Consider the following 25,023-nt stretch of genomic DNA (forward strand, 5'->3'; position numbering starts at 1 on the left):
ATTTTCAAATTTTCATCTAAAAACCTCAAAAAAAATTGCTTCTAACCACCCCTACCTCCCAACTGAATTATTTAGAAGATAAGGGATGTAATTTCTCATGTTGTTTATTCTTAGTCTTAGAATCACATCTGCTCTCATTCTGTTCACACTCTACAAATTCTGTAATCTGTTTTTGTGCCGCTTCAAAAGACGTACAGTACAGCTGGATTCACAGAGCAGCCTACAATTACAAAGCTCTTCAAACAGAAGGGTTATTCAAAGGTCAGAGCGGTCTTAAGTGCTCATTGATAAGAATTCTCAACAAGTTAACTTATCTGTACTTCTAAAAACAGAAACTCTCATAGCAAGAACTGATTAAAAAAGCAAAAACAAAAGAACCATAATACAGAAGGTAAAAATTTTAATCCTCAGAAAGACCTTTGCTACTTTTTCTTTAGGGCTGTAAGCCAAAACAAATGAAATGGAAATTTCAAAACTTCCATCATGAAGAAATAAGGGAAAAGTTAACAAACTGAAATAGAATTTACTGTAAACATTTTGCTTTATTTTTAACAGCTTAAAGCTAACAAAAGAGTTAAGAACACTCTTTGTTCCCTTGATCAAGAATTCTGTCAAATTACAACTTTGGAATAATATATTGCTCAGAAGTCAATTCAGGTTTTGTTCCTTGCTGTTATGGCCTTCCCTATCTTATAACTTATTTTCTGTACTTGGAACATGACATTTTAATGAAGATTCACCAAAAATTTTGTGCTCTTATGTGAGAAGCATTAATGAAAGACTGACACTGACACTTTTACTCCTGGGGTCAATTCATATAAAGCAAAAATATAAAAATAGAGGCCTCTCTCTTAACAACTCCTGTTATTAGTGAAGAGTAGGCTTTCACTGAAAGATAAAAGACTTCTCTGGATAATACTTTACATAAAATTTACTGCATTGGAGAGACTAACATCTACAGGTAATATTAGAGCCATTCCAACAATCTAAAATCATTTTTAGCACAAAATATTTATATTGTTGGAAATATTTTTTAGTTCCATTGATTAAAAAAACAAAAAGGAGTAACTTCAAGTGCTCAAAAACAAAACTAATTTGGATCAACTATCAGAGTTTAAATATGCACAAAGAATCAGAGAATTGTATCTTTAAAAAAAAAAAAAAATAGATAAAGCCCAGAAAGATTAAGTAACTTGCCCCAAGGCCTCTTAGCCTGCAAAGAGAACTTAGCCTGCAAAGATGTCAATAACAATAGGTAGCCCTTATGTGACTCTTATCATCTGCCCTTCTGAAGATTTTATTTATATTAATCTATTTAAACCTCACAACTCTGTGAGGTAAGCCTTATTATTATTTCCATTTAACTGATGAGAAAACTGAATCAACTGAGGAGGATAAGTAATCCATTCAAAGTCATGGAACTAAATTTAAGCTCAGGCAGTTTACCTCTAGGGACCATGCTTTTATAAATTACTTAACTACTTAACCCCAACTCTTAGGCTGAAGTCCCCTGGTTACCATACAGCAAGTTTACAGCAAGAAGCAAATAGAAAAGGTTATTCTTGGAATTTTCTTCAAGCAGTACACAAAACCCTTCAAATAAAACCCAAGCAAATAAACTGTTCAAATAAAAAGGGAAAGAGAGAAGAACCTGAAATATGGAGACAAGGGGGAATATTTTTAAATAAATATAAAATGAAATATAAATGTAACTTTGGTTTTGGTGATAGGAACAAAGTAAAAACAGCTCGCAGATCATTCAAAGAACCATTTTTAAAATGTGCAGCAGCTACTTTATTCTACCTGTATTGACTACATTTTGCTTCCTTCCCCCACCGCAGCCCCCACCTTTGGTTCACATCAGTTACAAATTATTCTGTCACTTCAAGCAGTATTTTACCCTGAGAGTCATAGCTGCTGATAAACTGAACTCCTTACAGACTTAACTTTCCCATCTGAAGATGCTTTGGCAGAACTCCATTCCCTCGTAAACTCATCTAGGGACTCACCTCCCCTAAGAAATACCAACAAACCTTTATCATTACTTCTCAGTCATCATGTAATATCTATTTCTCAAGTACTCCCCTTAAAAAATAAAAACAGATAATTGCTCTTCTAACATTCAAACAGGATATTAAAAGCCTCTTAGATCACTACAAATCTAAAATAAGAAAATGGAAAATGTGAAAGAAATTCCAGAGAAGTAATTTTCCACGTAATATGATGACCAAGACCCACAAAAAATATATTTTGGAGCACAATGCAGTAAATGCTCACACTCACATATAAAACATACAGATTTCATGAAACAGTACTTATCCTCATTACACTAAAATCATTTCAGTTGCAAAATCCACTTATTGATTTTAGATCACAAACTGTGTCACCTCCCACAGTATAAAAACTCTGTTCTAACAAATTCTTACCTAAAAGTTCCCAAAAGACAGTCTTCAAATATCCCTGATTAAAAACAAAAACCTTTTTGTGGCTTTCTATTCTTAAAATAGAAACAAGAAGCTTTAAGTCAAAGAGAAAAAAGACAAAAATAAATTTTATTCGAACTACTTAAATATTAAATATTATGGTAGACATCAGATGACATTTTCACCAATAATTTCTTATGTAATTTAAAACTAAATCTTTCATAAGTATTCAGTTTAGTACATGACATAGGAGAAAATAAAAGTGAAGCCTTACCACAGTGGATTTGTACTGCCCTTTTCAGGAGACAGACTTACTTCTTTCTAATGTAGCAACACAATCCCAGGAAATGAAAGACAGTGAGAAAGAGGAGGGAGGGAACAAGGGATGAGTCAGGGAGAATCGTAATATGCCAACGAATCTGTGCCCTACGTGCACTGCAGGGCAATTAAAAGTCAGAGTCAAAACGCAAAGGAATCATCAGACTCAGGAAGAGGAAAAAAACACACACTCTTAAAGACATATCTGAAAACTTGACATTTGTAAAAATGTAACATTTTCACAAAACACTTTTATATCATTATTTCTGTGAGATAGAGAGCTAATCTTTCTATTTTCTAATTGATAAAACTGAAGTTCAAAGAAGTTAAATGAATTCCCCCCAAAACACAAGGCAGAGTTGGGGCCACAAATTCATTTTGTGATTTCCAATCCTGTTAACTCACCACTCTCTGGCAAGTAAAAAAAGAAAATAAAAAACCCTATCTTGTAATTCTAATGTCAATATAAACAGTAATAAAAAATTATAATCCAGTTTAACTCTGAAAAGCTAACTGCTAATTACAATTAAGATGTGTATTCCTAATTGAATTTATATTTCTAATTGCACCCCAATTAATCACCCCCTCCTTGTATCTCTGAACACACCTATCTCATAGCATGTAACATGCTATACACATGGTTACTGACATTTATATCCTCTCAACCAGCTCTGAGCTCAAAAGTAGGACCTGTATTTTATTTAACTTTTGTATACTTAGCATCTAGCATCGTGCTTTATATGCTTTACTGCATATTGAAAATTAATCTCTGAAGGGCTTAAAAAGTATAGAAATTAACTTATTTAAGTAATCTTCACCAACTCATTGTAAATGGGCTGACACTATTAATGATTGCCTTAGAAACTAGACTTTATAAATAAACTGAAGGATATTCGGGAAAATGATTCATCTAAGGCCATGTAATCAGACAGTAATAAACACTCCTAGGCCATACTCCTTCTCAAGGAAAACCAAGACAAAGTACACGAACTGGTGATACCTACAAGTATTGCTCCACGGAACAGGAGCCTCAGTTTCTATTCCACACAGACATTTCAAAGGAATTATAGAACTATATTTTGTCCTCACATGATGGTGAGTATCAGTAATTAGGAATGATCAGAAGCAGATTGAGAATCTTTCACATCTAAGATATAGAAATTGTAACTATATGACTAATGTCCCAGTTTGAGGAATAATGCCCATGGATAAAGTAACTAAAAACAAAATGATACAGATCCTTGTAAAGCCTCAGCTTGATGTCATTTTAACTTCTGGTTTCTGGGAGACCAGTAAGAAGCCTGGAAATTGCCACTCCACCCTAACAACAAGTAAAAAAGCTGACCAAATGGAGAAATCTGTGACTCTGCTTAGATCTGTAAGAGAACTGAGGTCACAGAGCAAGCCGTTGCCCCCAAGACAGGAGTGACCAACAGGCAACACAGGAAATAAAATGTGCAGCAGCTACTTTATTCTACCTTAATAGAGGTAGAATATCTCACAGCTTAATAGAGGAGAAACTCATGAGCAGTAACCTCCCCAGGAACCAGTGCCTAGTTAGGGAAATGAACTGGAGCTTTCTAACTGCTGGAGGCTCAGGGTGGACAAAACTGAGAGATAAAACTTCAGAGAGCCTTTCAGTTTCCGGTTCTGCATGTAAGGAGCTTGAAAGTCACCACTCTACCCAAACCAGTAAAACGCTGAACAAACTGAAAAGTCCACAACTATTCGAGGATCTGTAAGTAGAGAGGTGATGGCACAGGGCAAACTACTGCCCCCAAGACTGGAGAGACACACAGAAGAATATGGGGAATCACAGCTTACCAGGCTGGGAATTGTGCAGGGGACGAGCACTGAGGTAGGCAAACCTGAACTATAATTGATGAATTGCTGGAGGCTCAGTGTGGCCAACACAGAGTTTAAAACTCCAGGAGGACTCCCTCATAGGAAGACCCCTGCAATTTTGTGAGATTTACCTCCAGGAGACTAACCATGTACTCTCAATAAATACCAAAGAAAAATCCCCTCATGCTTCTGACAGGAGGAGGAGGAAAAAGAACTATCTTGAAATACACAGGGCACTCTGCTTTGTCCCCAAGAGAAACTAGTTAATCAGAGCCTAAACAACCTATGGGCAGAGAAATACCCAACTCCAGCCCACTCTAGCCATCTCATCCCACCTAATGGGGGAAGAAAAAACTGAGAAACATTTGTGAAGTTTACAGTGAGCCACAGGCTCAGTAAAAAGACTGACCTAATCATAGGACTATAAAAAATCCCTCACCTTTCCCCTAAGGCCTCTTTACAGCAGTTCCTTTCACCCAGTGCACCATGTCCAGCTATCAAGAAAAAATCACAAGGCATACCAAAAGGCAAAAACATAATTTGAAAAGATGGAGCAAGCATCAGAACCAGACATTACAGACGTTGAAATTACCACACTGAGAATTTAAAGCAATTATGATTAATAAGCTAAGGACTCAGGGGGGCGCCTGGGTGGCTCAGTTGGTCAAAGCGTCCAACTCTTGGTTTCAGTTCAGGTCATGATCTCACAGTTTGTGGGTTCGAGCCCCACGTCTGGCTCTGTGCTGGCAACATGGAGCCTGCTTGTGACTCTCTCTCTGTCCCTCTCTCTCTTTCTCTCTCTCAAAAATAAATAAATAACAACTTAAAAAAATTTTTTTTAAAAATAAGCTAAGGACTCTCGTAGATAAAGGAGATAGCACGTAAGAACAATGTAAGCAAAGCGACAGAAATAATAAGAAGGAACCATGAGATCAAAAAGATCTGTAACGGAAATGAAGAATACTTTGATGGGCTTCCATTAGACTAGACATGGGTAAGGAAAGAATCTCTGAGCTTGAGGATATCTCAATAGAAACATCCAAAACTGAAAAGCAAAGACAACAAAGACAGGAAAAAAAGAACGGGATATCCAAGGACTGTGGAACAACTACAAAAAGCATAAATATACAAAATTAGAATATAAAAAGGAAAAGAAAAAGAGAAAGGAACAGAAGAAATATTTAAAACAATAATGTCTAAGAGCTTCTTCAAATTAATGTCAGACACCAAACACAGATTCAGGAAGTTCAGAGAACATCTAGCAAAATAAATGTCCCCCCACCCCCCCAAAAAAAACCCCACCCTACATCTAAGAATATCATTTTCAAACTACAAAAATAAAAATCAAAGAAAAAATCTTAAGGCAAGCCAGAGTTAGAAACATCTTACCTGTAGAGGAACAAAGATAAGAATTATATTGAAATTCACCTCAGAAACCATGCAAGCAAGAACAGAGTGGACTAAAATATTAAAAATGTTGAGAGAACAAAACCCACCAATGTAGAGTTCTATACATGTAAAATTACCCCTCAAAAATGAAGGACAAGCAAAAAATCTCAGACAAGCAAAAACTGAGGAAATGTGCTGTTAGTAGACTTGCGTTGGAAGCAATGTTAAAAGAGGCTTATTAGAGAGAAGGAAAATAATATAAGTCAGAAACTTGGATCTCCGTTAAGAAAGAAAGAGCATCAAAGAAGGAATAAGTGAAGGTAAAATAAAAATTTTTACTTTTCTTATTCTTAATTGATATACCTGATAATAGTTTATTCAAAGCAACTCAATCATGTATGCGTACATATACAGTATATATATGCACATACACATATACATACATATGCATGCTTATATAAGTGAAATAAATGACACCAGTGATACAGAGATGACAGAGAGGAATTAAGATTATTTTGTTATGATAAGGTACTCACATTACTCATGAAGCAGCACAGTGTTATCTGAAAGTGAACTTGGACTAGTTGTAAATGTATATTGCAAACTCTGGGGCAAGCACTAAAAAAAGTAAAAAGAGAAATGTAATGGACATGTTAAGAAAGGAAAGAAAATGGAATCATACAACATGCTCAATTAAAACCACAAAAGGCAGAGAAAGAGTGGAAGACAAAAATGGGAACAAAGAATAAGGGCAACAAGTAGAAAACAATAACAAATATGCTAGACATTAATCCAATTATATCAATAATCACTTTGAACTTCAACAGTCCAAATACACCAATTAAAAGACAGAGTGGATCAAAAAACAAGACCCAACTATATTGTCTACAAGAAACTCTAAATATAAAGACACATACACAGTAAAAGTAAACAGATGGAGAAAAATATACCATGCTAACAACTAATCAAAAGAAATAGGGGCACCTGGCTGACTCGATAGGTAGAGTCTGTGACTCTTGATCTTGGGGTTGTAAATTTGAGCCCCACGATGGATGGAGAGATTACTTAAGAAATAAAATCTTAAAAAAAAAAAAAAAAGTGGGAGTATTAATTTCAAACAGAGCAGACTTCAGAGCAAGAAAAGTTATCAGGAATAAAGAGGGGCATTACATAATGAGAAAGGGGTTAAACCTCCAAAAAGACATAATAATCTTTAATGTGTACACATCTAACAACAGAATGTCAAACTATGGGAGGCTAAAACTGATAGAAGTGCAAGGAGAAATAAATTAATCCACTATTATAATTGGAGACTTTGACACCTTTCTAGTAGAAATAGACCGAAAAGTCACAAATGACATAGTTATATTCAGCAATTGGATATAATGGGCATCTATAAACTACCTCATCCAATAATAGAAGAATATACATTCTTCCCAAGCTCACATGGAATACTCACCTAGACCATTCTGGGACATGAAACACATCTTTACAAATCTAAAAGAATAGAAATCATACAATGTCTGCTCTCAGGACCACAATGGAATACAACAAAATACAATAACATAGATGGAAAATCCCCAAATACTTGGTTATTAAACAATATATTTCTGAATACATGGGTCAGAGAATAAATCTCCAGAGACATTTAAAAATACTTGAACTAAATGAAAATGAAAACACAACTTAAAACTTTGTATGAGGCCGTAAGAGCAATGCTTAGATGGAAATTTATAGCATTAAATATTAAATGCATATATTAGAAAAGAAGAAACACCCAAAATCAATCACCTAAGCTTCCAACATAGGAAACTAGAAAAGGAAGAGAAGATGAAGTCCAAAGTAAACAGAAGAAAAAAAACATAGTAAAAATAAGAGCAGAAATCAATGAAATTGAAAACAGGAAATCAATTGAGAAAATCAATAAAACCAAAAGCTGATTATTTGAGATCAATAAATTCAGTAAGAAACACACACACACACACAAATCACTAATATCAGAAATTAAAAATGGGACATCACTACAGATCTCATGGACATTAAAAAAAATAAAGGAATATTGTGTTCCATAACTATAAATTTGATAACCTGGATGAAATGGACCAATTCTATAAAAGACATAATCTGTCAAAACTCACACAAGAAAAATCTATGAGGCCAGCATTACACTAATTCTAAAATCAGACAGATATTATAAGAAAACTATAGACCAATACCTCTTATGAACATAGATGCAAAATCTTTAACAAAATATTGGCAAATAGAACCCAACAATATATAAAAAGAATTATATGCCACAACCAAATAGGATTTATCTGGGTCAACATTAAAATATCAGTTAATGTAATCTATCACATCAACAGGCTACAGACCAAAAAGCAAAGTCATAAGTTCATGTCAACAGACAGAGAAAGCATCTGACAAAATCTAACATCCAGTCATCATAAAACTTTTATAGTAAATTAGGGCAGAGGGGAACTTCAACTTGACAAAGAATATCTATTAAAAAAACCCTATTGCTAACATGTTTAATGGTGTGAAACTATAAAGTTTCCATTTAGATGAAGAACAAGGCAAGGATGTCATCTCTCACCACTGCTTTTCAACACTGTACTGGAAGTCCCAGCTAATGCAGTAAGATACGGAAATAAAATGTATACAGATTGGGAAGGAATTGTTAAAAAGAAGACAACAGGCCCCAAATGGATTTACTTGAGCTAAACCCCTGTCACAGACCAAGACTTAATACCTAACCTAACTGCAAGTTCAACCTTCTTTAAGAATGTGATCTTAACCAGTCAGTCTGGAATTTCCTAGTCAGCACTAGTGAGGTAATTCACCCAATAGACTCCATTTACCTCCCTAAAAAAGGTGACCTTGCCTGAAATAATCCTTTCTTTTGTTTATGACTTCCTTGTCCTACCTCCTTTCTGCCTTTAAAAGCCTTTCCTTGGGTCACCTGGGTGGCTCAGTCAGTTGAGCCTCCAACTCTAGATTTCAGCTCAGGTCATGATCTCACGGTCAGTTATGAGATCTAGCCCCACACTAGGCTCTGTGCTGGGCACGAAGCCTGCTTAAGAATCTCTCCCTCCCTCTCCCCCTCAGCTCTTTCCCCACTTGTGTGCATACTCTAAATAAATACATAAATACATACTTCTTTTATTTGCTAGATGGGATGCTGCCTGATTCATGAATCACTGAATAAAGTCAATTAGGTCATCAAATTTACTCAGTTGAATTTTTATTTTACAGAAGAAATAAAACTGTCTTGTTCACAGATGACATGATCATCTATGTAATGAAAATCCAAAAGAAGCGACAAAAATACTAAAACTAATAAGCAATAATAGCAAGGTTGTAGAATACAAGGTTAATATACAAAAGTCAACTGCTTTCCTATATACTAACAATGAACAAATGGAAATTAAAGACCTAATACTAATTACATGAATATCCCCCAAAACAAAATGTTTAGGTATAACAAAATAGGTACAAGATCTATATAAGGGAAACTATAAAACTCTGATGAAAGAAATCAAAAAAGAACTAAATAAATGGAGATAGTCCATGTTCATGGATATAAAGTCTCAATATGGTTAAAATATCAGTTCTTCTCAACTAGATCTATGATTCACTGCAATCCTAACCAAACTCTCAGCAAATATTGACAAACTAATTCTTAAGTTTACATGGAGCAACAAAAGACCAGCGATAGTCTACACAATATTGAAGAACACAGCTGAAAGACTGACACCACATGACTTCAAGACTTACTATATAAAGCTAGAGTAATCAAGACAGCATGGTATTGGTGAAAGAACAATAGATCAGTGGAACAGAATAGAGAGCCCAGAAACAGATCCACATAAATACAGTCAACTGATCTTTTTATATTATCTTATTTTAGAGAGAGAGAGAGAGCACATGAGCAGGGGAAAGGGGCAGAGAGAGAGAGAGAGAGAGAGAGAGAGAGAGAGAATCCTAAGTGGGCTCAACCAACATTCAGCATGGAGCCCAATGTGGGGCTTGATCCCACACCCTGGGATCACGACCTGAGCAGAAATGAAGAGTTGGATGCTCAACACACTGAACCACACAGGTGCCCCACACAGTGATCTTTGAAAAAGGAGCAAAGGCAATACAATGGAGAAAAAATAGTCTTTTCAAACAATGGTGCTGGAACAACTAGACATGCACATGCACAGAAATGAATCTAGACACAGACTTTACATGCTTTAAAAATTTAACCCCAAATGGGTCACAGACCTGAATACAAAACACAAAACTAAAATTCCTAGAAAATAACGTAAGATAAAACCTAGATGACCTTGGGCTTGGTGATGACTTTTTAGATACAACACTAAGACACAGTCAAGGAAAGAAATGCTTGATAAGCTGGACTTTATTACAATTAAAGTATCGGTCTATGAAAGACAGTGTTGAGAGAATGAAAAGACAAGCCACAGACTGGGAAAAAACAATTCCATTTTTTTAAATGTTCATTTATTTTTGAGACAGAGCACTGTACAAGCTGGGAGGGCAGAATGACAGGGAGACAGAGGATCCAAAGCATGTTCTGGGCTGACAACAGACAGCCTGATGCAGGGCTCAAACTCACAAACTGTGAGATCATGATCTGAGCCAAAGTCAGATGCTTAACTAACTGAGCCACCCAGGCACCCCTGGGAGAAAAATTTCAAAAGACACACCTGATAAAGAACCATTACCCAAAATATACAAGGAACACTTTTTTAAAATCCAAGTTAGTTAACACATTGGGTAATAATGATTTCAGGAATAGAATTCAGCGATTCATCACTTACATATAACACCCAGTGATCATCCCAACAAGTGCCCTCCTTAATGCCCATCACCCATTTAGGGCATCCCCTCAACCTGCCAGCAACCCTCAATTTGTTCTCTATATTTAAGAGTCTCTTATGGTTTGTTTCCCTCTCTGTTTTTATCTTACTTTTGCTTCCCTTCCCCTATGGTCACCTGTTTTGTTGTTTCTTAAATTCCACATATGAGTGAAATCATATGATATTTGACTTTCTCTGACTTATTTCGCTTAGCACAATATCTCTAATTCTATCCATGTTGTTGCAAATGGCAAGATTTCGTTCGTTTGGATCACCAAATAATATTCCATTGTATAGAAATATATACCATGTCTTCTTTATCCATTCTTCAGCCGATGGACATTTGGGCTCTTTCCATACTTTGGCTATTGCTGACAGTGCTGCTATAAACATTGGGGTGCATGTGCCCCTTTGAATCAGCATGTTTGTATCCTGTGGATAAATACCTAGTAGTGCAATTGCTGGGTTTTAGGGTAGTTCTATTTTTAATTTTTGAGGAACGTCTATACTGTTTTGCAGAGTGGCTGCACCAGTTTGCATTCCCACCAGGAGTGCAAAATGGTTTCTCTTTCTCCTCATCCTTGCCAATATTTGTTGTTGTCTGAGTTGTTAATTTTAGCCATTCTAGCAGGTATGAGATGGTATCTCATTGTGGTTTTGATTTGTGTTTCCGTGATGATGGGTGACGTTGAGCATCTTTCCATGTGTCTGTCTGTTAGCCACCTGGATGTCTTCTTTGGAAAAATGTCTATTCCTGTCTTTTGCCCATTTCTTCACTGGATTATTTGTTTTTTGGGTGTTGAGTTTGAAAAGTTTTTTATACATTTTGGATATTAACCCTTTATCTGATATGTCATTTGCCACTATCTTCCTATCTTCTCTCATTCCGTCAGTTGCCTTTTAGTTTGGTGATTGTTTCCTTTGCTGTGCAGAAACTTTTTACCTTGATGAGGTCCCAATAGTTCATTTTTGCTTTGGTTTCCCTTGCCTCTGAGGACATATCAGGTAAGAAGTTGCTGCGGCCAAGGTCAAAGAGGTTGTTGCCTGTTTTCTCCTCTAGGATTTTGATGGCTTCCTTGTGTTACATTTAGGTCTTTCATCCATTTTGAGTATCTTTGTGTATGGTGTAAAGAAGCAGTCCAGGTTCATTCTTCTGCATGTCACTGTCCATTTTTCCCAACACTGTTTGCTGAAGAGACTGTCTTTTTTCCACTGGATTTTTTTTTTAATTTATAATGTTTATTTCTTTTTGAGAGAGAGAGAGTGTGAACAGGGGAGGGGCAGAGAGAGAGAGGGAAACACAGAATCTGAAGCAGGCTGCAGGCTCTGAGCTGTCAGCACAGAGCCTGACACAGAGCCCGAACCCATGGACTCTGTGATCGTGACCTGAGCCAAAGTCGGATACTCAACCGACTGAGCCACCCAGGTGCCCCTCCATTGGATATTCTTTCCTGCTTTGTCTAAGATTAGTTGGTCATATGTTTGTGGTCCATTTTGGGGGTTCTCTATTCTGTTCCATTGATCTGAATGTCTGTTTTTGTGCCAGTACCATACTGTCTTGATGATAACAGCTGTGTAATACAGCTTGAAGTCTGGAATTGTGATGCCTCCAGTTTTGTTTTGTTTTGTTTTGTTTTCAACATTACTTCGACTATTGAGTCCTTTCTGGTTCCACACAAATTTTAGGAATGTTTGTTCTAGCTCTGTGAAGAATGCTGGTGTTATTTTGATAGGGTTGCACTGAATATGTAGATTGCTTTGGGTAGTATTGACATTTTAACAATATTTTTTCTTCCAATCCATGAGCATGGAATGTTTTTCCCATTTTTTGTGTCTTCTTCAATTTCTTTCATAAGCTTTCTATAGTTTTGAGTGTATAGATTTTTCACCTCTTTGGTAAGGTTTATTCCAAGGGTTTATTACGGGTGTTGGTGCAATTGTAAATGGGATCAATTCCTTGATTTCTCTTTCTGTTACTTCATTATTGGTGTATAGAAATGCAGCTGATTCCTGTACATTGATTTAATATCCCATGACTTTGCTGAATTTATGTATCAGTTCTGGAATTTTTTTGGTGGAGTCTTTTGGGTTTTCCACATAGAGCATCATGTCACCTGTGAAGAGTGAAAGTTTGACTTCCTCCTTGCCGGTCTGGATGCCTTTTATTTCTTTTTGTTGTCTGATTGCTGAGGCTAAGACTTCTAACACTATGTTGAATAACAGTGGTGAGAGTGGACATCTCTGTCGTGTTCCTTAGGGGGAAAGCATCCCCATTGAGCATGCTATTAGCTGTAGGTCTTTCATATATGGCCTTTGTGATCTTGAGGTATGTTCCTTTTATCCCTACTTTGTTGAGGGTTTTTATCAAGAAATGATGCTATATTTTGTCAAATACTTTTTCTGCATCTATTGAGATCATGTGGTTCTTATCCTTTATTTTATTAATGTTATGTATCACATTGATTGATTGCAGATATCAAACCAGTCCTGCATCCCAGCAACAAATCCCACTTGATTATGGCAAATAATTCTCTTAATGTATTGTTGGATCTGGTTTGCTAGTATCTTGTTGAGAATTTTTGCATCCACGTTCACCAGGGAAATTGGTCTGTAGTTCTCCCTTTTAGTGGGGACAAAGAACTCTTAAATAAGAAAAAAAATGGGGCCCCTGGGTGGCTCAATCAGTTAAGCGTCTGACTTTGGCTCAGGTCATGATCTCATGGTTCGTGGGTTTGAGCCCTGCATCAGGCTCTGTGCTGACAGCTCTGAGACTGGAGCCTAATTCAGATCTATGTCTGTCTCTCTCTCTCTCTCTCTGCTGCTCCTCCATTCACACTCTGTCTCTCTCTCAAAAATAAACATAAAAAAAAAAAGAAGAAGAAGAAACAACCTGATTTTTTTTTTCTCATTAAACTTTTGTTTTAATGGGTCTCAAAATTCTGCGACAGATTTTTGGTCAAGTTGTTTCCATTAAAAAGTACTGGTTTTAAAAACTAGTAACTTAAAACTGCCACACACACATACAAAACAAATGGCCCACAAAACATTCTTCCTTCTTTCTGAAGGTTTTATGATGCATTTGCTATCATTAACCATTCTTTTACTATTAAACTTAAATGGCCAATTGACACAAACAGTTCTGAGACCGTTCTTCCACCACTGATTGAGACTGGAGTGGCAGAGATAATATTCATTTAGCCTTCTGAGCTTTTTTGGGAAGACTTGGTGACTTCCCAGCTTCAGCCGCCTTCTTGTTCACTGCTTTGATGACACCCACAGCAACCACCTCATATCACGAATAGCAAAATGGCCCAGGGGAGGATAGTCAGAGAAGCTCTCAAGACACACAGGCTTGCCAGGAACCATATCAACGATGATAGCATCACCAGATCTCAAGAACTTGGGACCATCTTCCAGCTTTTTTCCAGAACAACGATCAGTCTTCTCCTTCAGCTCAGTGGACTTGCAGGCAATATGAGCTGTGTGACCATCCACCACAGGTGCATATCAAGCGCTGATCTGGCCTGGATGGTTCAGGATAATCACCTGAGCTGTGAAGCCAGCTGCTTCCATTGGTGCGTCATTTTGCTATCACCAGCGACACTGTCACAATGAACATCTTTGACAGATATGTTCTTGACTTTGAAGCCCACATTTTTCCCAGAAAGAGCCTCACTCAAAGCCACTCAAAGCTACATAGTGCATTTCAACAGACTTTCCTTCAGTTGTAACACTGACTGGAGCAAAAGTGACGACCATGCCTGATTTAAGAACAACAGTTTCCACTTGGCCCATAGGGACAGTACCAATACCACCAATTTTGTAGACATCCTGGAGGGGCAGACATAAGAGCTTGTCAGTTAGATGAGTTGGTGGCAGAATACAATCCAGAGCTTCAAGCAGTGTGGTTCCACTGTCATTGCCATCTTTACGGGTGACTTTCCATCCCTTGAACCATGACATGTTAGCACTTGGCTCCAGCATGTTGTCACCATTCCAACCAGAAACTGGCACAAATGCTACTGTGTTGGGGCTATAGCCAATTTTCTTAATGTAGGTGCTGACTTCCTTAATGATTTCCTCATATCTCTCCTGGCTGTAGGGTGTCTCAGTGGAACCCATTTTGTTAACACCAACAAGTTATTTTACACCCAGTGTATAAGCTAGGTCATGCTCACAGTATTCTTGGAGATACCAGCTTCAAATTCGCCAACACCAGCAGCAACGATCAGGACAGCAGAGTCAGCCTGAGATGTGCTTATAATCATATTCTTGATAAAGTCTTTGTGTCCTGGGGCATCAATAATGGTCACATAGGACTTGCTGGTCTCAAATTTCTACAGGGAGGTATCAATGGTGATACCATGTTCATTTTCAGCTTTCAGTTGATCCAAGACCCAGGCATACATGAAGGAGCCCTTTCCCATCTCAGCAGCCTCCTTCTTAAATTTTTCTAAAGTTCTTTTGTCAGTCCTGTCACATATATAGATCAGATGACCAGTAGTGGTAGCCTTGCCCAAATCTACGTGTCCAATGATGATGATGTTGATGTGGGTCTTTTCCTTTCCCATTTTGGTTTAGGTTTAGAGGTGGTTTTCACGACACCTGCGTTCTGGCAACAAACCCACTGTGAGAGAAGCCAACCTGAGTTTAAAAATGGGCCAAACATCTTAACAGACACCTCACCAAAGATACACAGATGGCAAATAAGCATATGAATAGATGCTTCACATCATATGTCATCAGGAAAATGCAAATTAAACTAATGAGATATGGGGGCGCCTGGGTGGCTCAGTCAGTTAAGCATCCAACTTTAGCTAGGGTCATGATCTCACAGTTTATGAGTTGGAGCCCTGTGTTAGGCTATGTGCTGACAGCTTGGAGCCTGGAGCCTGGTTCAGATTCTGTCTCCCTCTCTCTCTCTCTCTCCCTCAAAAATAAATAAACATTTTTTAAAAAAGTATCAGATTCTTGGTTTTGGCTTAGGTCATGATCTCATGTTTCGTTGAGACTGAGCCCTGCATCAACCCCACACTGGGCGTGAAGCCCTTAGGATTTTCTCTCTCCCTCTGCCCTTCCCCTGTTCACGTATGTTCATTTTCCCTCTCAAAAAAAAAAAAAAAGAAGTTTAAAACTTATGCCCACATAAAAACCTGCACACAGATGTTTGTAGCAGCTTTACTGATAATTGCTAAAACTTGGAAGCAACCGAGATCTCCCTCAGTAGGTGAATGCGTAAATAAACATCCAAAGGAGTGCTAAAAATTCAATGCTAAAATGAGATGAGCTATCAAGCCATAATAAGAAATGGAGGAGGGGCACTTGGGTGGCTCAGTCAGTCAGGCGTCTGACTTCGGCTCAGGTCATGAACTCCTGGTTCATGAGTTTGAGCCCTGCATCTGGCTCTGTGCTGACAGCTCAGAGCCTGGAGCTTGCTTTGGATTCTGTGTCTCCTTCTCTTTCTGTTCCTCCCCCACTTGCACTCTGTCTCTCTCTCCCTCTCTCTCAAAAATAAATAAAGGCTAAAACAAAAATTAAAAAATTAAAAAAAACACATGGAAACTTAAATGCACTTACTAAGTTAAAGAAGCCAGTCTGAAAGGCTACATACTGCATGGTCTCAACTGTCTGACATTCTGGAAAAGCAAAATCAAGGAGACAGTAAAAAGATCAGTGGTTGCCAGAGGTTAGGTGGGAGGGAGGGTCAAACAAGCGGAACACAGGATTTTTAGAACAGTGAAACTACTCTGTATATAATACTACAAGGGTGGATATGTCATTATACTTAAAATTTTTAAATGTTTATTTATTTTTTTAAGCTGTAAGCACAGAGTTTAACACAGAGCTCAAATTCACAAACCGTGGGATCATGACCTGAGCCGAAGTCAGACGCTTAAATGACTAAGCCACCCAGGTGCGCCAGATATATGTCATATTATAAATTTGTCCAAATTATGGAATATACACCAAGTAAACTGCAACGTAAACTATGGTCTCTGGGTGACAATGATGTTTCCATGGAGGTTCATCAGTTGCAACAAATGTATGACTCTGGTGGGAGATGTTGATAATGGGGAAGGCTATGCATGTGTACAGTCAGATAGTATATTGGAAATCTCTGTAAATTCTGTTCAGTATTTCTGTGAACCTAGAACTGCTCTACAGTCTGTTTAAAAAAATTCAAACCAGTCATATTACTTCTATACCTCAATAAAGTGTTCTTCTCAATACCAGTACAATGGAAAAATCATCTCAAATATACTGCAAAAACAATCACAAAACATAAATCATAGGGAAAAAAAATTATCTGTAGAACTCCAAATGGCATTCATCCTAGGCATTTCTTTTTATAACTCAGAGAACAAAATATTACTGTCCTCTGCAAATTTATAAGCCCAAAGCCTTCATCTAACATATTATAGCTGCCATCACCTCCTCCTTCCCTGTAGGTTTTCAAAACTAGTTTGAGAGCTCAAAACCACTTGGAGAGCTAGGTAATTTGTTTTACCCTGATGTTATATTCAAGTGGCTGAAGACAAACACATCACCCATGGAAATCATACTACAGACTTTATATAACTGACATGCAACTTCGTGTAGACAATGACCATAATTGTCAATGACCTCTAGAAGAATGATCATTATGGTTTTAAGGCCTGTCAATGTAACATTTAACACAAAGTACCTTAAAGGTGATTCATGTTGATACTTTGTATCAGAGGATACATTTTCATCAATTAGCTGAAAAAGCAATCTCTTGGTTTTAAACACACACACAAAAAACAGAGTGTTTAGACCTAACAATGTGAAATATAGATTGGGCATTCAAATTTAGAGATTAAAAACACATTTATAAATTGTTTAATATTAACAACTAGTTATTCATATTTTTGCTTTTTCTTTAGCACACACATTTCAGTTGAATAAAATACTCTGTAATAAATTATAATAACAAACAATATACACCAATACAACAATATACATCAATATACTACATCATAATAAAACTGAAAATGGAGAAGGGAATGAATAACATCCCCTGTATTTTGTTTTTTCCCTTGTTGTAAAACACCATATAAGTGAGGAAGATTCCTGACTGGAGCTACCCATGAACAGCAGCAATGGCAATGATAATGGCAACGAGGAAAATGGGGGGCTGGCTCATGTACTTTCCTCATCCTCTATCTACCATGGAGACATGGAGGAGATTCTTTTGAATGCACAACAGGAATTAGGACAGAGCAGTTTAAGAGGAAGTGATTACTGTGACAGCCCTTCCCCATAAGAAGATGAGTAGATTTTTTGTTTGATGTAGAAATGCACAGTAGCAGAGACCACAGCTCTCAGTCAGAAGTTATAAAAGAAAAGAAAGAAGTTGATGCTTTGAAGGAAAGTATAGACTGTATGTCTGACTGATCCTGTAGGTCTGAAACCATTCCCCTGGGGAGTTAGTTCCTCTTCAGGCACTCTCTGTATCTTTTAGGCATGAGGAAAAGAAAAAACAGGAAGAGGGGTATTTTCTCTGCAGACTCTTCATTCCATCTCTCTTCCTTCCTCATGTTTTGGCTTTGGAGCTAGGCATCTATACTGAAAATAACTGAGCACACCTCTGCTAGAAGTAGTGTATTATCATAGTAGTTTACTTGAACTTGAGACCATGACAAGCCTGACCCAACCTACCACCCTATTTTTACATATCCAAGTTCCAGTAACTCTCAAATCCAGTATTTTATTCAAACTCTGTTGAGGCATTTTACTAACCTCATTCCCTCTTTAGCCTATGACACTTTAGAATTTCCTAGCAGTTGGCTGCTGTCTAGCAAGGGCTTCTTTTCCCACAAATGCCACCAATAGATTAAAATTTTGGCAACAATGTTATTGTCTTTTATTACCACCAGACCAAGACCTGCATCATTCATGGTATAAATTTTACTCCTGCAATGTAACTACCACCTCTTTCTTAAAACGAAATCAGGTTAGCAAATGATAAGATGCTTTGTTGTTTTGTTTTGTTTTTCAAGACAAAGGCAAGCTTCTCTAAGTTTGAATTTACAGTTATTAAAAAAGAAAAGAGGGGCACCTGGTTGGCTCAGTCAGTAGTGACTCTTAATTTTGGGGTTGTGGGTTCCAGCCCCACATTGAGCCTAGAGCTTACTTAAAAAAAACAAAAACAGGGGTGCCTGGGTGGCTCAGTTGGTTGAGCGTCCGACTTCGACTCAGGTCATGATCTCACAGTCTGTGAGTTCAAGCCCCGCGTTGGGCTCTGTGCTGACAGCTCAGAGCCCGGAGCCTGTTTCAAATTCTGTGTCTCCCTCTCTCTCTGACCCTCCCCCGTTCATGCTCTGTCCCTCTCTGTCTCAAAAATAAATAAACGTTAAAAAAAAATTAAAAAACAAAACAAAACAAAAACAAACAAGACATATACACACAAATATCCAGGGCAATAAAAAAATTTTTTAAACCAAAAACTAAGAAGAAATTAAGATATAATAAAATGGAAAGGGAGATACAACTCCATACATTGTAAAGATTAAAAAAGAAAGGATTTTTTTTTTTTTTTTTTTTTTAAAGAAAGGCAGACTGCCACATGCAGCACCTCATTCAGATGTGTCTGGAGTCTTAGAAGCTTGACTACCATATGTTCTCCTACAAATGGAGCTTGAGAGCCTGTTTGGAGGCTCTAGCAGTGGAGTGCGGCCATTCCTACACCCTTGACAGAACGGTGTCTGGGAAGATCATCCTCTTCAACCCAGTGTGCAGCCTCAGGAAATGCACATGGAGCATTGAGGGAGGAAGGGGAGATGGGCCTAGCCAGCTAGATCAGCCAAATCAGCCCTGGTGATCAATAGGGTGACAGATGTTGCAGCTAGATTGCCTTCCCATCCAAAAGAGAGGATATTTTTGAGACATTTAGAAATCTGTACGCTGGGGCACCCGGGTGGCTCAGTCGGTTTAGCGTTCGACTCTTGATCTTGGCAGGTCATGATCTCATGGTTTGTGGGATCGAGCCCCCTGTTATTAGCACAGAGCCTGCTTGGGATTCCCTCTCCCTCTCTCTCTGCCCCTCCCCTGCCTGCATGTACTCACCCTCTCTCTCTCTCATAAATAAACTTAAAAAAAAAAAAAAGAAACTTGAATGCCAACAGGATATTTGATGAAGAAATCATTTTTAACTTTTTTGATGTGATAATGGTAGTGTAATTAAAAATAAAATCTTAAATGGGGTGCCTGGGTGGCTCACTTAGCTGAGCGTCCAACTTTGGCTCAGGTCATGATCTCACAGTCTGTGAGTGCAAGCCCCGTGTCGGGCTCTGTGCTGAAAGCTCAGAGCTTGGAGCCTGCTTTGGATTCTGTGTCTCCCTCTCTCTCTGCCCCTCCCCTGCTCACGCTCTGTCTCTCCCTGTCTCTCAAAAATAAATAAACATTAAAAAAAAATAAAAAAGAAAATAAAATCTTAAAACAAATAAAAATAAAAAAATAAAAATAAAATATTTATTTTTTAGAGATACATACTGAAAAAATTTTTAATTCCGCTATACTTAAAATACAGTGCTGATTAAAGTGCACAATATAGTGATTCAATTCTATATATTACTCAGTGCTCATGATAAGTATACTCTTAATTTATCCTCCTCACCTATTTCACCCAACCCCCCACCTCCCTACATACTGAAATTTTTATAGATAAAAGTATATGATGCCTAGATTTTGCTCCAAAATAATATCAAGAAGAGACATGACTAGGGTGTGAAAAAAGCATAACTGGCAATGTGTTAATGGCTGTTAGGGCTTAAATGATGGGGGTCATTATACTATCTTATCTATTTTCATACATGTTCAAAATTCTCCAACATAAAATGTTTATTAATTTATTTATTAATTAATGTTTACTTATCTATTTTGAAGGAGAGAAAGAGAGTGCAAACAGGAGAGGAGCAGAGAAAGAGAAAATCCCAAGCAGGCTCTGTGCTATCAGTGTAGAGCCAGACCCAGGGCTTGATCCAACAAACCACGAGATCATGAAAAGCTGAAATCAAGAGACCTGAGCTGAACTCAAGAGTCAGATGCTGAACTGACTGAGCCACCAAGGCACCCTAAAATGTTTTTTAAAAATAAGTGGTATAAGACAATTAAGAAATAAAAATCCACTGTATTCTCCTCCAAAAATAAATAAATAAATAAATAAATAAATAAATAAATAAATAAATAAATAAGAGGGTATTATGAACAGCTCTATGCCAATAAATCTGAAAATCTAGGGATAATATCCAGAAAAATTATCAAAAGTTGACAGGAAAAACCAGAAAACTTGCCCCAAGGAAAACACCAGGTGATTTTGCAGGCATGATAAGGCACAATAAATTAAACCTCATATATACTATTCCAGAGGATAGAAAAAGAGGAAACACTCTTCCCTTCCCAACTCTATATTTTACGAAGCTAGCATATCCTTAGGGGCGCCTATGTGACTCAGTTGAGCATCCGACTCTTGGTTTTGGCTCAAGTCATTGTTAGGATGTCCCTGGAACCACAGTGGAAGGGACAGCCGTCTCGCCAGCGCAACCCAACGGAAAGCCCAAAGCTGCGCGCCAAAACAAATTGGAGGTCAACCAATCACCGAGCGACAACATGACATGGCGCGAAAAAGGCCCACGCGGACCTAAACTGCGAACCGCTGCAGCTTAAAAACCATACCACACACCCGGCGCGACTTCCCTGACTTTTCTTTCTCTTTCTCTCTCTTTCTCTCTCTCTCTCTTTCTCTCTCTCTCTCTCTCTCTCCCTGAGTCTCTCTCTCTCTCTCTCCCTGAGTCTCTCTCTCTCTCTCTCTCTCCCTGAGTCTCTCTCTCTCTCTCCATGAGTCTCTCTCTCTCTCTCCCTGAGTCTCTCTCTCTCTCTCTCTCTCTCCCTGAGTCAGTCTCTCTCTCTCTCAGTCTCTCTCTCTCTCTCTCTCTCTCTCTCTCTCTCTCTCTCTCTCCCTGAGTCACGGAACCTCGCCCGAGACCTTAGTTCCCAATAAAGCCTTTGACTACTAAAATTTCTTAGCCTCTGACTCCTGTCTTTACCCTGCCGGAAGCCTGACCCTAACAGTCATGATCTCACGGTTCCTGGGTTTGAACCCCACACTGGGCTCACTGTTATCAGTGCAGTGCAGAGCCTGCCTCAGATCCTCTGTCTCCCTCTCTCTCTGCTCTTCCCCCACTCACATGCACATGCATGCACATATTCTCTCTCTCTCAAAAATAAACATTAAAAATTTTTTTTAACTGAAGACATACAAGAAAATTACAAGCCAACCTCACTCATGTTAGACTGATACAACTAAATGGTAAAACAATTAAAAGCACTCATTTTAACATCAGGAAAAAGACAAGGATGAGTTCTAATACCAATTTCATTAATACTGTACTGGAGATTCTGATTAGTGCAATAAGTGTAATAAATAAATTTAAAAGAGACTTGTCAAGGAAAAAAATTATCATCATTCACAGACAGTACGATTTTCAAAGTAGAAGACCGACCCAAAGAAACCTGGAGATAAATAATGAGGATAATCATACAGTTGAACAAATTTGCTGGATATGAAATCAACATGGAAAAGTCAATTTGATAAGGGTACCATAGCTGAGTAAGATATTAACACTAGGAAAAACTGGGTGGAGGATATACAGGAACACTTTATACATTTTTGTGAATCTAAACTTATTACAAAATAATCTTATTTTAAAAGATTACAAATGATTTTAAAAATTAAGAAGTCTGACAATATTAAGTATTAGAGAAGATGAAGAGCAACAAAAAATTCTTATGTACTGCTGACAGAGTGTACGTTGGAAAACCACTTTGGAAAACACTTTGGCATTATCTTGTAAACTGAACATGTCTATACTCTTAGACCCAGAAATTCTACTCCCAAGTATATACTCAGAGAAACTCGTATACATATGTATAACAATGTTCTTAACAGCAATATTTGTAATAGCAAAAAGGTGAAAATGTCTACTGACAAGATAATAGATGAATAAATTGTGTGATATATTTACACAATGGAATACCAAACACCAACCAATACATTAACCTAGATCATATATTCTCAGTGTGGATGATTTCGAGGGTTAAAACTGGTTTGGCAAGATGGGGGAATCTTAGGTATTACAATCGCTTGTGGCCCTCCAGAGGGCAACAGTACATAAATACACTTACATCTATGGTATTAAAATTTCATGGGAAAGGAGGGAGATGATTAGGATACAAATGTCTAAAAAAGGATCCATAGGGGACTGAGAAAGAAAAAAATAATTCAGAAACAATGACCTAGGACAGTCTCGAGAATGTAACACTGTGCGAAAAAAAAGCAAGTTTAGAAAAATACATTTAATGTGGTATTATTCACATAAAGTTAAAAATGTACAAAGTAATATATTGTCTAGGTATGTGTGGTATATATAATATACATATATATACATATACATACATATATACATGTATACATTATATATATTATATATACCTCATTATATATTATATATACTATATATAATATAGTATATATATTATATATTATATTATAATATAGTATATATATTATATATACCTCGTATATACATATCCTCAATATATATATACATACACACATGGCTAAGCTATTAAAAAAACAAATTTCAGAATAGAAGCTATCCTTGTGAAGTAGGTAGAAGCATGCTGGAATCTAGGAGGGGCACATGAAAGGATCCAAACATGTTTGCTGTGTTCTTTTCTTCAAATGAGCTGGCAAATACATAGGCGTTCACTTTATTATTCCTCTTAATTATTTATATGTTTTTTGTTAGTACAAAATATTTCATAATTAGAACTACTTAAAAGAACTATTTAAAAACACCATCACATTACTCTAAGTAAAATCTTAATAGCGAAACTGTATTAACAGTCTTGCTTTGCTATCATCATGCAATCAATATTAAATAATATTAAATGATAATATTGATATTAAACCTATGTTGATAAAAACAAGCACCATGAGTAGCTTAACCTTTTTTTAAAGATAAGAAAACACACAACAGCTCATACCCAGCCACCTTGTTGAATGATGTACTCTGCAGCATAGTCCTCCAGGTACGTCACACCAAACTGCAGCAATGCACTCAGAGGCTCTTGACCACGTCTTGTCAACTCCAAAAGCATTTGTTGTAGCAATATCAGAGGCACCAAAATCTTCAATGAAAAGATGAGAGAGTAAAAAACAAACAGAAATTCTTATAATTCATTTTATATGTTGAATACCAGAAAATGATACTTGGATGCATCATTATAGAATCTCATTTTTATCACAATAAAGGAATAAAACATTGACCCCCTACTAGAATGTCTGTGAATACTGCATGTAGATTTTTATACCATAGGGTGGTGGAAATTATCATTATATGAAAATAACTGGGCTCCTGTGAATGTGTGTTTATGTGAAACATGTATAGGAAATTCACTGAAAGTATTATTTATAATAGCAAAAGACTGAAAACAACCCAACAGGGACTGGTTAAATCAATTTTGGTAAAATATTATATAGTTGTTAAAAAGAATTAGATTATTTACTGCCCTATCACCAAGACTTATTTTCATGAGAAAAGTTATAGGAGAGTGTGTATAATAATGGTACATTTGTGTTTAAAGCACGCGCGCGCACGCGCACACACACACACGCGCGCGCGCGCTTGCATAATCCTATAGTATCTCTGGAAAAATATATAAAAAACTGGTAATAGTGGCAGCCTAAGAAAAGAAGGAAGTAACTGGTGATAGGGTAGGAAAATAGTTTTCAGTACGTATCTCTCTGTACTTATTGCATTTTGTACCATGTTCATTATCTATTTGAAAATAAAAACTTTCAAAATTATCAGCTATTTTATAAAAAGTCATCAAAAATCTAAGGAGGTATTATTATCATTCCAAATAACCTTATTGCTCAATATTTAAAAACCATCAAATTTATGACAGAGTCGTGCTAGAGCCCCTTGCCTTCCAAAAACAGCTGCACACTGAAAAGAACAAACCATTTTCTTTTTTTTTTTTTTTAATTTTTTTTTAACGTTTATTTATTTTTGAGACAGAGAGAGACAGAGCATGAACAGGGGAGGGTCAGAGAGAGGGAGACACAGAATCTGAAACAGGCTCCAGGCTCTGAGCTGTCA

The 25,023-nt window shown here is 37.1% G+C and overlaps 1 protein-coding gene and 2 pseudogenes across 13 annotated transcripts in view; 1 reads left to right on the plus strand and 2 right to left on the minus strand.

Moving 5' to 3' along the window:
• BCL2L13 (BCL2 like 13) overlaps window positions 1-25,023 on the minus strand; it is a 95,468-nt gene that overhangs the window by 15,427 nt on the left and 55,018 nt on the right. For 9 of the 13 annotated variants that reach the window (XM_042991473.1, XM_042991477.1, XM_042991471.1 and 6 more), the window contains one exon: window positions 23,906-24,049. In XM_042991473.1, the coding sequence (XP_042847407.1) occupies window positions 23,906-24,049 (144 nt within the window). Of the gene's footprint in view, window positions 1-6,511; window positions 6,594-6,959; window positions 6,988-7,434; window positions 7,469-23,905; window positions 24,050-25,023 lie in introns of those variants that run through there. The other 4 variants (XM_007092796.3, XM_007092799.2, XM_042991479.1 and 1 more) reach the window with 4 other exon arrangements.
• Window positions 13,927-15,535, minus strand: LOC102952107 (annotated as a pseudogene).
• LOC102968712 lies at window positions 17,851-18,657 on the plus strand (annotated as a pseudogene).

Source organism: Panthera tigris, chromosome B4 (assembly GCF_018350195.1).
Source record: "Panthera tigris isolate Pti1 chromosome B4, P.tigris_Pti1_mat1.1, whole genome shotgun sequence".
NCBI lineage: Eukaryota > Metazoa > Chordata > Mammalia > Carnivora > Felidae > Panthera > Panthera tigris.